The sequence below is a fragment of the Perognathus longimembris genome, chromosome 1 (genome assembly GCF_023159225.1).
Source record: "Perognathus longimembris pacificus isolate PPM17 chromosome 1, ASM2315922v1, whole genome shotgun sequence".
NCBI classification, from domain to species: Eukaryota; Metazoa; Chordata; class Mammalia; order Rodentia; family Heteromyidae; genus Perognathus; species Perognathus longimembris.
In genome coordinates, this window is record NC_063161.1 from 144,260,318 (window position 1) to 144,272,452 (window position 12,135).

The following is a 12,135-nucleotide window of genomic DNA, read 5'->3' on the forward strand; positions in this document are numbered from 1 at the left end:
TGTGATCAGAGCTTTCTCCACTTCCTTTGGGAGCCACAGAGCTCTTTGAAAATCACCTTCATTGGGCAAGATGACAAAGTAAGGCTGGCTGGAGTCAGCGGGCAGTGACTGAAATAGTCCAATATTCCAGACAGTTGCTACTCTGCCAAGCTACTTGTGAAATGCTGAAATGTGGTGCAGATTGGCTGGGAGCAGCTATCTTTGAACAAAAGCTGAAAGAGTCATTGCTTGTGTGCAGTCTTCTTTTTTTTTTTCTTTTTGCTGGGGATGGATTCAGGGTCTTGCCCATATGAGACCAGCACTCCTAGAACACAGTTTTAGGTGAAATCTCCATTGGTAGGTTTGCTTCCATTTACTCCCAACACCAGGCAGATCACCCACAGGCCTTCTATTACAACTCTTGATGAGATGGTCTTTGAGCTCTTGAAGCTGTGAAACGATAGTTCCTGACCTGTGTCCTCCTTGCCTGACACTTGGGAAATGACTGTTCAGCTACCTGGCCTGGTGTCAGGCCCAAGGAAGACAGAGGATTTGGTCAACCCAGAGCTTTCTGCCTCTGCCTGGACACAGCCCTTGCTTAGAGATCTGAGTCAAATCAGACACTGGTGCTTACTCCTGTGATCCTAGCTACTCAGGAGGCTGAGATGTGAGGATCAAAGTTTGAACTACTGTTTTGCTGGCTAGAGGTATGGCTCAAGTGGTATAGCACCAGCCTTGAGCAAAAGCAGCTCAGAGACAGTGCCCAGGCCCCAGGACCCGCCAAAAACAAAGGGAATTTTAAAACGTCCAATGGTTCCCCTCTCATCCGTGACTCCAGTTGTGGCTCCCTGAGGTGTTTTGCCCTGTGTTAAACCTATAGGTCTAATCAGGTACCCCATAAAATTGTCACTGCTCTAGACAGCTCTTTTCCTCTCCCTGGATCAACACTTCACCGGTTCTTCTGGTTGTAGCCTAATGGCCAAACTCAGTGGTGCCTCCTCCCCTATCCCCAGATCCAGATCTAGTTCATTTGTGCTTGGGGGGGGGGGGGGGTCCACCACTTGTGCCCACTATGTAATTTGGAGGGCAGTATATACAGATAAAGAACTGAGAGCAAGGAGAGATGTAAGTCAGCAATGTTCCTTGTGTGTGCGTGCACACTCAGATACTGGGAGTTGATCTCAAGGCCTTACACTCTCAGTTGGCTTTTTTTCTACTCAAGGATGGCACTCTACTACTTGCATGTGTAGCTCACTTCTTTTTGCTCATTCATTGGAGATGAGTTTTTCAGATTTGCCTGTCTGGGCTGGATTTAAATGGGGATCTTCAGATCTCAGCCTCCTAAGCAGCTAGGATTACAGACGTGAGCAACTGGGATGTCTTTCTTATGACTAATTATGGCATTCTTTGTCTCAAATCTCTTCTCCAAACTATAGGGTGCTAGTGGACAGTGTCCCTACAACATAGCTCAGCACCCTGACTTTCAAACTAATCTGACCTCAAGATTCCAAGTGTGGGAATGGGGGAGGTCTCTGAGGATGAATGAGAGGCCATAGGACTTCTGCTCAGCTTTTTTTTTTTAAATTTGTTTTGCAAAGTGACTTTCAGATCTCCAGTTAGTTACAAAAGGACCTCACTATCAAACTGAAATTTGAAAAGTACCTGGTTGTGTGTGTGTGTGTGTGTGTGTGTGCGCGCGCGCGCGTGCGCGTGTGCGTGCGTGCGCGCGCGCATGCGTATGTGTGTACATGCTGGAGTTTGAACTAGGGCTTCACAGGTTAGACAAGTGTTCTACCATGGAACTACTCACCTGGCTGGAGGTGAGAAGGAAACAGAAAAGAGACATAGTGTGGGAGGCAGAGACGGGATAATCATAATTTGAGACCAGCCAGGACAAATGTTAGCAAGGTCTCATCTCAAAAACAAGTTGCAGCTGGGTGCCAGAGGCTCATGCCTACAATCCTAGCTACTCAGGAGGCTGAGATCTGAGAATCATGGTTCAAAGCCAGCCTAGGCAGGAAAGGCCATGAGACTCCCATGTCCAATTAACCAACCACCAGAAAACCAGAAGTGACATGCTGTGGCTCAAAGTGGTAGAGCACTAGCCATGAACAAAGAAGCTCAGGGACAGCGCACCCAGGCCCTGAGTTCAAGCCCCCTCCCCCCGCAAAAGAGAAAAAGTTGCATGTGGGGGTGGCATGTCTATAATCCCAGCTACTTAGGGAGTGGAGGCAGGTAGATCAGAGTCCAAGGCCAACTGGCAAAAGTGTGGGACTGTCTGGCAGGGTGGGGTGGGGCGGGGGGAAGAGGAGGAATTTCTTTTTTTTTTTTTTTTTTTGGCCAATCCTGGGCCTTGGACTCAGGGCCTGAGCACTGTCCCTGGCTTCTTCCCGCTCAAGGCTAGCACTCCGCCACTTGAGCCACAGCGCCGCTTCTGGCCGTTTTTCTGTATATGTGGTGCTGGGGAATCGAACCTAGGGCCTCGTGTATCCGAGGCAGGCACTCTTGCCACTAGGCTATCTCCCCAGCCCCAAGAGGAGGAATTTCTGAGGGCATGATTCCAGTGGTAGAGTACTTACCTAGCAAGCCAAGGCTCTGAGTTCAGTCCTTAGTACCACCACAGAGAAAGACAGAGACAGAGCGGGTGTGGGGAGGGAATGAATGAGAGCTCTGAGACCAGGAGCTGATTAGTGGGGCAAAGCTAAAGCCCAGTTTTATGGTCAAAATAGATGGAGGCTGAAGGAGGAGGGAGGAGGCCAGTCCAGAGCGGAGGAAAGGAGGGGCTCCCTGTCTCGGTTGTTCATTGACACTGAGCTACTTCCCTCATAGTCCAGGCCCTGAGCCCTCCAGACGGCCAAGGGCAGGTAGGAGATGGGACAGTGAGGGAAGAATATGTTCTTCAGGCACCGAATCCCTGATCGCAGGGTCCAGAGGCGCTGGACCAGCCACCAGGAAGCTGTGCATGCCTGCAGCCCGGGCCCCCTGGTAATCACAGTGGTAACTGTCCCCAATGTGGGCGGCCACTGCTGGCTCCATGCGAGCAAGCCGCAAGGCTTCATGGAAAATGCGGGGGTCTGGTTTGGGCCATCCAGTAGCCTCAGAAGTCAACACAAAGTCAAAGTGTTCCCGCAGGCCAAGACCCACCAGGATATCCTCAAGCCGTCTGTCAAAGTTGGAGACCACGGCTAGCTTCAGACCTCGCTTGCGGCACCCCTTCAGGGTGGTCTCAGCTCCCTCTAACACCTGCCAGGTGCAGGGGCTGCTGAAGTCTTCATACAGCTGTGCAGCAATGGGGGCCACAGCCTGGGCATCCCGCACCCCTGCCAGGTGGAAGGTCTGTAGGACCACATCCAGCCACCACTGGCGGGAGGTGAGGCCATGGCTCAGGCCGTAGTTGGGGAGGTTGTGACTCTGAGCCTTGTATGCCTGTCCAAAGGCTCGTCCCAGGGCTGTGGCCTCCACCTCCAGCCCATGGGCCCGGGCTTTGGTTGCGTACTCCTCCCCCACAGGGCGGCGGAGCTGGAGCAGTGTGTCCTTCACATCCCACGTCAGGAGGCGCATCTGCAGCCGGTATGCCATGGAGGAGGCTGTCTGCCTTGGGTCCCTCTCAGTTCAAGGAGATGCTGTGCCGGATGAGTCCTCCCCTCCACAGCCTGACTCTTCTTTCCAGGCCTTGTTGGCCACAAGATCCTAGAAGGAGAAACAGGGGGTGAGGAGGTTGCTGAGGTCCTGATGTCCCAGGGACTGGATGCAAACTCTGACGCTGTCAACCGAGGGACCCGCAGAAGTCATTCTGTGAACTCCTGTCCTGTGTGTAATAGCAGCAGCACAACAATACTGATCTCCTATGACCTTGGCCTACATGCAATCATATATCCTACGACAAATAATGAGCTAGATGCTGGGGAACAAGACACATTTCCAGCTCTCCTGGCATTTATAGACATTAAAGAATACAGGAGGGGCTGGGAATATGGCCTAGTGGCAAAAGTGCTTGCCTCCCATACATGAAGCCCTGGGTTCAATTCTCCAGCACCACATATATAGAAAATGGCCAGAAGTGGCGCTGTGGCTCAAGTGGCAGAGTGCTAGCCTTGAGCAAAAAGAAGCCAGGGACAGTGCTCAGGCCCTGAGTTCAAGTCCCAGGACTGGTAAAAACAACAACAACAAGAATACCGGAGATAGATACAAGAGGAAGAACTATACACCATCAGTTTATGAAGTCTGTATGTTCTGTGAAGGATATAAAATCCAGAGACCGAGTCTGATCTTTGAAGTCAGGTGAAATTTTGGTAGAGATCTGAAAAACAACCAGGGGCAAACTGTGGAAGTGGCTAAGTTGTTCCTGGCAGTGAAAAGACCAAGTACAAAGGTCCTTTGGGCAAGGCCACTCAGGCGGCCTTGTAGGTGGAGATAAGAAATATGACTGCTATTACTAGCAATGTCAAATGGCTGGAGGTCCTTTACAGACCACAAGGCCAGCACCCTGGCTCCTGAGCAGTGAAGAGAATAAGGCAGACAGAGAAGCTTTTGTGCTTCAGGTCATCGTGAGCCAGCAAATAGCCAGGCAGGCCTAGAACTTGAACTTCCTATTCTGGCTATCCTATCCTTCCACTTTGCCATGCTTAGACATAATAACATTTAAAGCAGGGGGCCTAGATTGTGGACCCCATTGCTGAACCTATCTGAAGGCTTCAGAAGCCCCTGCACCTGGTGGGTAGGTGTTGAGGGCTGGCTGAGACCACCCGGAAGGGGGTGCCACAGGTGGTGGCAGTGGTCTCCATGTGTGATGTTGGGACAGGATTCTGGTGAACTTATACAACATAGCACAGTCTGTCCCTAACCTTCCCTGAAGTTGAGCCCCAGCTTCTCCATCCTTCCCGGGGATCACAGCACTTGCCTGGCAGGCCCAGCCCAAGAGATAATCGCCGGCGCTGTGGATGCCCGGGAAAGCAGTTCTCAGCCAGAGCCTGGGGGCAGCTTTGTTTCTCCAGACAGGGATGATTTCCCCAGAGAAGACTGTTCCCTGACCAAGATGGGCCAGAGTGTAGAGTGCAGCCAGGCTACTGCTGAGGGAGGGAGGGAAAAGGAGGGAGGGAAGGAGGGGAAGCCTCAGAGGGAGATAGTCTTAGGGCTTCGTGGAGCAGGACGATCCACTCGGCGCCTCAGTGCAGGCCCCCAGCAAAGGCCACACATGTCCCAGGACCCACAGGGGTCCCTGGCTCAGCTGCCACCAGGGGGCAAAAGGCTCAGGCCCCGGACCCCCGCCCTCGTCCGGCCACGGGAGGTGGGACTGGGGGCTGGGACTGTAGGTCTGAATGGCTCCCCTTCCCCCTCTTCCGGGACCTCAGGGGTAACCCAACCTCTCTCCCGCGGACCCGGGCCGCGTGATCCCAGAGGGGCCCGGTTCCTCGACCCCCTCCCCCTCCTCGGGTCCGACGAGCTCCCGCGATCGACGCGGGGGCCCGGGTCTAGCACACACCGGGTTCGGAGGGAATCGGTCAGGATGGGGGCCGCGGGCTCCGGAACCGCCGTCTGCGCTCGGCCCCGCCTCCCCGCCCCGCCTCCCCGTCCCGCGTCCCCGCCGCGCCCGCCGCTCCCTACCGTTACCGAGCACCGTCCCGCCTCCCGGCCCCGCCCCCACCGCCCCCGTGCGCCCTCTCCCCACCGGGCCCGACCTCACACCACCCAGCACCCCAAGATCTCCCTGGCATCGATCGGGACGTCCGACCCGAAGCTGAGCCCCGGCTTTTCTATCCTTGCCTGGCGGGCCGGCCCACGGGGCGATCACTGGCCCGCTGCCCGGGTAGGCAGTCGTCCTCCGTCCTCCGCCCGGAGCCCGGAGCCCAGAGGCCGCCAGCCGCTGCCCTCCCCAGTCCAAGCGGAGCCCGCAGAGGGAGGCTTGTCCCCGACCCTGGGGGCCAGAGTGCAGCCACGGAGCCCGGGGCGGCGCGGAGGAGGGCGGGAGGGAGGGAGGAAAGGAGGGAGGGAGGGAGGGAGGCCTGGTCGGTCAATCTGGGGAGGAGCCTTGGACGAGTGATTTAAGGCAGCCTGGAGCTGGGAGATACTTGGTCACGCAGGACAGATCAGGAAAAATGAGGCGTGGGAACAGCCGTCACGAATTCAGAGAGAAACGCTATATTAATGAGTAGCTTGATTAAAAGCACAGAAACTATATATATATATGTGTGTGTGTGTGTATATATGCACACATACATATAAATATATTCGCACATTGTGTTTGTGTGCTATGGGAACTGAGCATGGATACAGTATCTTAAACTTAAGCTGGAAAAACAAACCATATGGTAAATGACTCCTCTGGGCACCAAATGGGTTTATAAAGAACAGTATTTATCTCAAGGATAGATGCCTGTCTCATAGAGACTATCTGGTAGAATCCATTCTTGGTTAAAGGGATATTTCAAACATTTATGTCACAGAAACCCAAAGTTCATGAAGAGACCGGCTCCAGTGTCTGGACACAAGGCAGTGTAGTAGTCAAGAATGGCAAAATGTTTTAGGCTTCACATCAAAGAGAAACACTCAACCTAGGGTAAGTTTGAGCCAAACTTCCAACCTCACTAGTTCACCATAAATACTTGAGATGCCAGAACACTCCTTTGTACAGCTTAGGAGAAGGGTCCAGAAGTGCCCCCACCCGTGTCTGGGTGTGTACTACCTGTCTTCCCTTTGCTTTGTTTTACTTACTACACTTTGTTGGCTTCCACTTTGATGAGTTCTCAAGTTTTTTTTTTTTTTCCTTTTTCTTTTTTGCAACATCACAAACTAGCCACCAGGAGCCAGGCAGCGGGCCCTCTCCATTTTGGAAACACCCCCCTCTCTGGAAATGGTTAGTCCTCAACCCACACTTTTAAAGGCATGTCTCACCCCAAGACAACTTGCTGAGGGTGGATATGGTCCTCTGTCGTAAATGAGCTGCCCTTAAAAAAATTCTTAAAATGGAGCTGGGAATGTGCCTTGCATGCATGAAGCTCTGGGTTTGATTCCTCAGCACCACATAAATAGGAAAAGCTGGAAGTGGCGCTGTGGCTCAAGAGGTAGAGTGCTAACCTTGAGCAAAAAGAAGCCAGGGACAGTGCTCAGGCCCTGAGTCCCAAGCCCCAAGACTGGCCAAAAAAATTCTAAAAAAAAACAAGTGCTGGTGGCTCACACCTATATAATCCTAGCTACTCAGGAGGCTGAGATCTGAGGATCATGGTTCAAAGCCAGTCCAGGCAGGAAAGTCCGTGAGACACTTTTTTGTTTTTTTTTTTGGGGGGGGGCGGTACATGCAAGGCAAGCACTCTACCACTAAGCCATATCCCCACCCTTGTGAGACTCTTATCTCCAATTAACTACCAGAAAACCAGAAGTAGCATGGTGGCTTAAGTGGTAGAGTACTAGCCTTGATTACAAAGAGGCTCAGGGACAATACCTAAGCCATGAGATCTAGTGCCAGGACCAGCAACCCCCCCCCCCAAAAAAAAGACTTTGGGCCTGCAAAAGTTATGTGCATTCATATAAAATACTCAACTAAATGTACTAGAATGGCCAAAGTAAAAAAATGAAAGTTGTTTCCCAGCCTCCTTTTATTTACCAGCTGCTGAATAAGTGTCTGTGCTCAGTGCCTGACCTTGGCCTTCCCAGAGATATTGTGGGAAGCCAGCTGCTTCCTGCTTTGTATGGAAGAGGGGCTGGGACAGGAAAAAAATCAAGTAAATAATCAGTTTGATTTCAGAGAGTGCTGAGGTCGCACAGCATGGGGAGAGATGGGAGGAAAGACAGGGCTCCCTCACCCCACCTGGCATTCTTCTTATGCTCCACCCTCTTAAACCCCTTCCTGTGTTCCTTGGCTGTCAGTTGCTTCCATTCAGAACCAACAGCACCCTCCCTGGGCTGAGGCCCAGGGGAAGACAAAGTACAAAAGCACTGAGCAGGGGCCTCTAGAAGGAAGAACTAGATCCTGGGACTCAGGAAACTGGTTTTGTGTCACTAGCACGACATCCAGAGTGAGGATGGGGAGGGGGACCGAGAGGCCAGAGGTCCAATCCAGAAATGCCAGAAGCCACCAGTTTTCAGGATCAACGAATACGAAAGCCCAGGTTCTGGTTCTGGCTGTCCCACCAGGAAGTTATACTAGAGACCTAATCCTAGGTTCTGGTTCTAACTGGGTTCAGCCTCTTTCTTTCTCTTTTTGGGTCTTAGCCTCTCAACATGCCAAGTGAGGGTATGTGGGTGTGAGTGTGAGTGTGTGTAGGTCTAGACGTTTACTAGAGAAGTAAATTTTTTGTCTTAAGGTATTGCTATGTATTGGCTTTTGTTATATCCTCGAATCCTGACTAATACAGAGAATGACTTTAGCCTTTTTTTTTTTTTTGGCCAGACCTGGGGCTTGGACTCAGGGCCTGAGCACTGTCCCTGGCTTCTTTTTGCTCAAGGCTAGCACTCTACCACTTGAGCCACAGCGCCACTTCTGGCCATTTTCTGTATATGTGGTGCTGGGGAATTGAACCCAGGGCCTCATGTATACGAGGCAAGCACTCTTGCCACTAGGCCATATCCCCAGCCCCAGAGAATGACTTTAGATCAGGTGTTGTCAGGCTTGAGGAAGGACCGGTAAGTTGAGATCATAACATCATTAAAGGAAACAGGAAAGTGTTCCAGGTAAAGGGGACTGAGATTTGGTCTAAGCTGGGCACAGTGGTGGCACACCTGTATCTCAGCACTTGGGAGGCAGAGGCAGGATTGGCCACTTAGTGAATCCTAACCCAGCCCAGGCTGCATAATGAGACCCAGTCTTACCTGAGGCCCTACCTGCCTTACTGTAATGAGTAGACAGGTTAACCTGTTTGCAGTTACTGAGCCAAGTGATCATGTGACCCAAGCAGGGCCAATCAGAGACTTCTAGACTTGCAATATGACAGGGCAGAAGGGATCTTTCTCTGGGATTTCAGAAACTTTAAGGACCACTGAAACTTAGAGTTAGTAGGAATTATGTTATTGCCAAGTGGCCAAGACGCATCTGAGAATAAAGCCAAGTGGAGGCATTCATAGATGTGCGCTAGAAGGACGCAGGGTGGGTCCTTGTCATTATAGCCAATGAGCAAAATCATCAGGTACCAAATGTAAACCCTAGTCTTTTTTTTTTTTTTTGGCCAGTCCTAGGCTGTGAACTCAGGGCCTGAGCACTGTCCCTGGCTTCTTTTTTTTTTGCTCAAGGCTAGCACTCTGCCACTTGAGCCACAGCGCCACTTCTGGCCATTTTCTGTATATGTGGTGCTGAGGAATCGAACCCAGGGAGGGCCTCATGTATACGAGGCAAGCACTCTTGCCACTAGGCCATATCCCCAGCCTCAAACCTAGTCTTGATGAAAACAAACAAGAGAACCAAAATGAACAAAAAAAAAATGGGACAGTTCTCCATGGAAGCCTTTGACCCTGAGACCACCCACATCTGATTATATTTAGATCCAGCTATGAAATCCAGCCAGTTCACTTTTTGCTACTTGGCTCTAATTTATGGCACCGGCAGAGTCCTCATGGGGCTGGGAACGGGTCAGGATTGCCCCTTCTCTGATTGGGAAACTGGTCATTTTCGCTGTTAGGAATGCGGGTAATTACAATGCCTGCTGAAAGGACAAGCTATGGTCTAAGCTTGTGCATCTGAGAGGGAAACAAAAAAAAATCGGGTCTGTGAGAGGCTCCTGATGTGTATCACCTGCTGAGATGCCTGCCAGATGAATGCCCTGACAGATTGCGAAAGCCTGAGCTTCAGCCCCAGGATAAACTTAACCATAGGATAAGGCAGGCCACGGAGCAGGAGCCCATCCTTCCAGCTCTGGCCTGCTGCCCGCCTGTTACTGCATCTGTACTGTGGAACTGAAGGCAAAGGCAAATGCCTCCCCAGGGCTTCTCCCAATACCTGAGCCAATTATCACCATAGATCCATAGTGTTTGACTATCGTGAGGCATTACGGCAGAATGGTTAAGGGCAGAGGCCTTGGAGATGGGACTCTATGGGTTTAGGTCCTCGCTCTGGCTTTTTGCATAACTAAGGTTTCAACTCAGTTCTGCCACAGATGCATCATCATTGTCGAGTGACACAAATCCCTAGATATTGTCTTTGTCATTGCACAACATCCCAAGCTTGTTAGGATTTCTCCTGTGTCCTAAACCTGTTTCACGTGTCACTATCTCATTAAATTGCCCATCAGCCACTCAGATCAAGTTCATTGCTCATCTATAACTTATATCCTAAACACTTCTGGAATCTGTTCTCTTCTTTCCACCTCATGACCACACCCATCCAGTCCCTCCAAATTTCTCATCTGCACTTTTCCTGGTGCAATCAAAATGGTCATTAGATGGGGTCATTCTCCTGCTAACACCCATCAAATGTCTCCCTTTGATCTGAAAGGGTTAATGTGGCCTCTGGGCCCCTGCATGGTGGGCCATCTCACCCTCTTCCGGCCACCTCAGTCCTTTCTTCTGCTCTAGCTACACTGGCCTTGTGTTTCCTCTGGCTCCATCTAATTCCTCCAGCTGTTGCACAACCAATCCTTCAGCTTGGAATGCTCTTGCTCAATCATGTCTTAGCTTGGACTCTTATGCAAATGTCAATCATTCAGGGAAGCATTTTCTGATCTCTCCAATCAGGTCAGGTCCTGGTGGCCTCAATCCCACCCCTAGACACAGTGTCTGCTTTCTGGTTCTCAGGGACTCCCCCTGAAGCTGCTTAGCATTTATTCACCTAATGCTCCCTGGTGGGTCTGGTCTGGACATATCTAGTTCTATCTAAAGGGCGGCATCTCCTTGTACGTGAGCAGAGCTGCTTGTTTGGCAACCATGGGTCTGGGCTAGTCAAGGAAATAGTCTTTTGTTTCTGCATCAAACATCTCAAAAGAGCTGAGGTTAGGTGACAGGAAGTCTAGGAGGGGTGGTGTTGATCTATCCCTGGCTCAGCAAGCATTATCTGTGATTAGTGATTTGGGTCCTAGGTGGTAGGTACTGGTTAATGCTTCCAGAGGTTAAGGATTGAGGCCCTTTATTTGTCAGTCATGGGGCTTGAACTCGGGACCTGGGCACTGTCCCTGAACTCTTTTGCTCAAGGCTCTCTAGCACTTGAGCTACAGTAACACTTCTGGTTTTCTGGTGGTTAATTGGAGATAAGAGTCTCACAGCTTTCCTGCCCAGGCTGGCTTTGAACTGTGATCCTCAGAGCTTAGCCACCTGAGTAGCTAGGATTCCAGATGTGAGCCACCAAGGCCCAGCGATTGAGGCTCTTTAAAACCTGATCTTGGCTAGCTACTCTCCGGAAGGCTGAGAACAAGGTCTTAAGATTAGTTGGCCACAGATCTGACAAAGGCCTCTAAGAGTGAGAAAGGATTGGGCTGACTGCAGGAGCTGCAACTCTCCACTTAACAAAAACAAAACCTAAAGTCTTCTAACTAAAGTAGGAGATCTGGCCTATTCCACCTCTGCCATGTTATTCACCTTCCTATTCCTCACTTATCCCCACTGCCCTGCTAAGTTCCTCCCATCACAGGGTCTGGGTACTTTTTGGGGGACAGGAGTACTAAGGATTGAACCCAGGACCTCCAGCATGCCTGACAAATGCTCTACCCTTACAGCTATTCTGCTGGCTCTTTTGATTTATTTTGTTCTCAAGGTAAGAGTCAAGCATTTTCTCTTGGGTAGCTTGAACTCAATCCCAAAGAGCTGGGATTACAGGATTTGCCACCATATCTGGCTTATATATGTTGGCTTGTGAATCTTATGACTTCCTCTCTGTTAGGATCTTTCTTTGTCCCTCTCTAGTCTCAACCTCAGGGAGGGCTTTCCAAACAGTCTCAAGAGGGAACTTGACACTGGGTGTGACACATGCTTATAATTCTAGCAGGAATCCAGAGAAGTTAGAGGCAGGAGGATATGAGTTGGAGGCCAACCTGGGCTATCTACATACTAAGACCCTTTCTCCAAATGCCAATATTTCATGTGTTATTTGCTTAGCATATGCAGGGCCTGGGTTTGATCCCTAGTACCACCAAAAAAACCCAAACTGAAACAAAAAACAGAGGACTTTCCCCTTTGATTTCTAGACCCCTTTCTTCCTTTGAAGCACTTACCATAATTTTTAACTGCTTTATTATCTCC

At 50.7% G+C, this 12,135-nt stretch overlaps 1 protein-coding gene across 5 annotated transcripts; it reads right to left on the reverse strand.

Annotated features, from left to right (window-relative positions):
• Positions 1-2,666: 2,666 nt before the first annotated feature.
• Hdhd3 (haloacid dehalogenase like hydrolase domain containing 3) lies at positions 2,667-5,922 on the reverse strand. Of its 5 annotated transcripts, none has more exons than XM_048339584.1 (3): positions 5,358-5,518; positions 4,880-5,045; positions 2,667-3,669 (listed from the first exon to the last, which is right to left on the reverse strand). In XM_048339584.1, exon 3 carries the CDS (start codon positions 3,556-3,558, stop codon positions 2,803-2,805), a length of 756 nt encoding a protein of 251 aa, XP_048195541.1. In that variant the 5' UTR covers positions 3,559-3,669; positions 4,880-5,045; positions 5,358-5,518; the 3' UTR covers positions 2,667-2,802. The 5 variants fall into 5 exon arrangements, with proteins under 5 accessions (XP_048195541.1, XP_048195549.1, XP_048195564.1 ...); XM_048339592.1 differs by having other exon boundaries at positions 5,462-5,513; XM_048339607.1 differs by lacking the exons at positions 4,880-5,045; positions 5,358-5,518 and adding an exon at positions 5,775-5,922.
• Between the last annotated feature and the right edge of the window lie 6,213 nt (positions 5,923-12,135).

Bases quoted from the DNA above. Each gene is read 5' to 3' on its own strand.
- Hdhd3 (XM_048339607.1), bottom strand. From the start codon at position 3,558: ATGGCATACCGGCTGCAGATGCGCCTCCTGACGTGGGATGTGAAGGAC.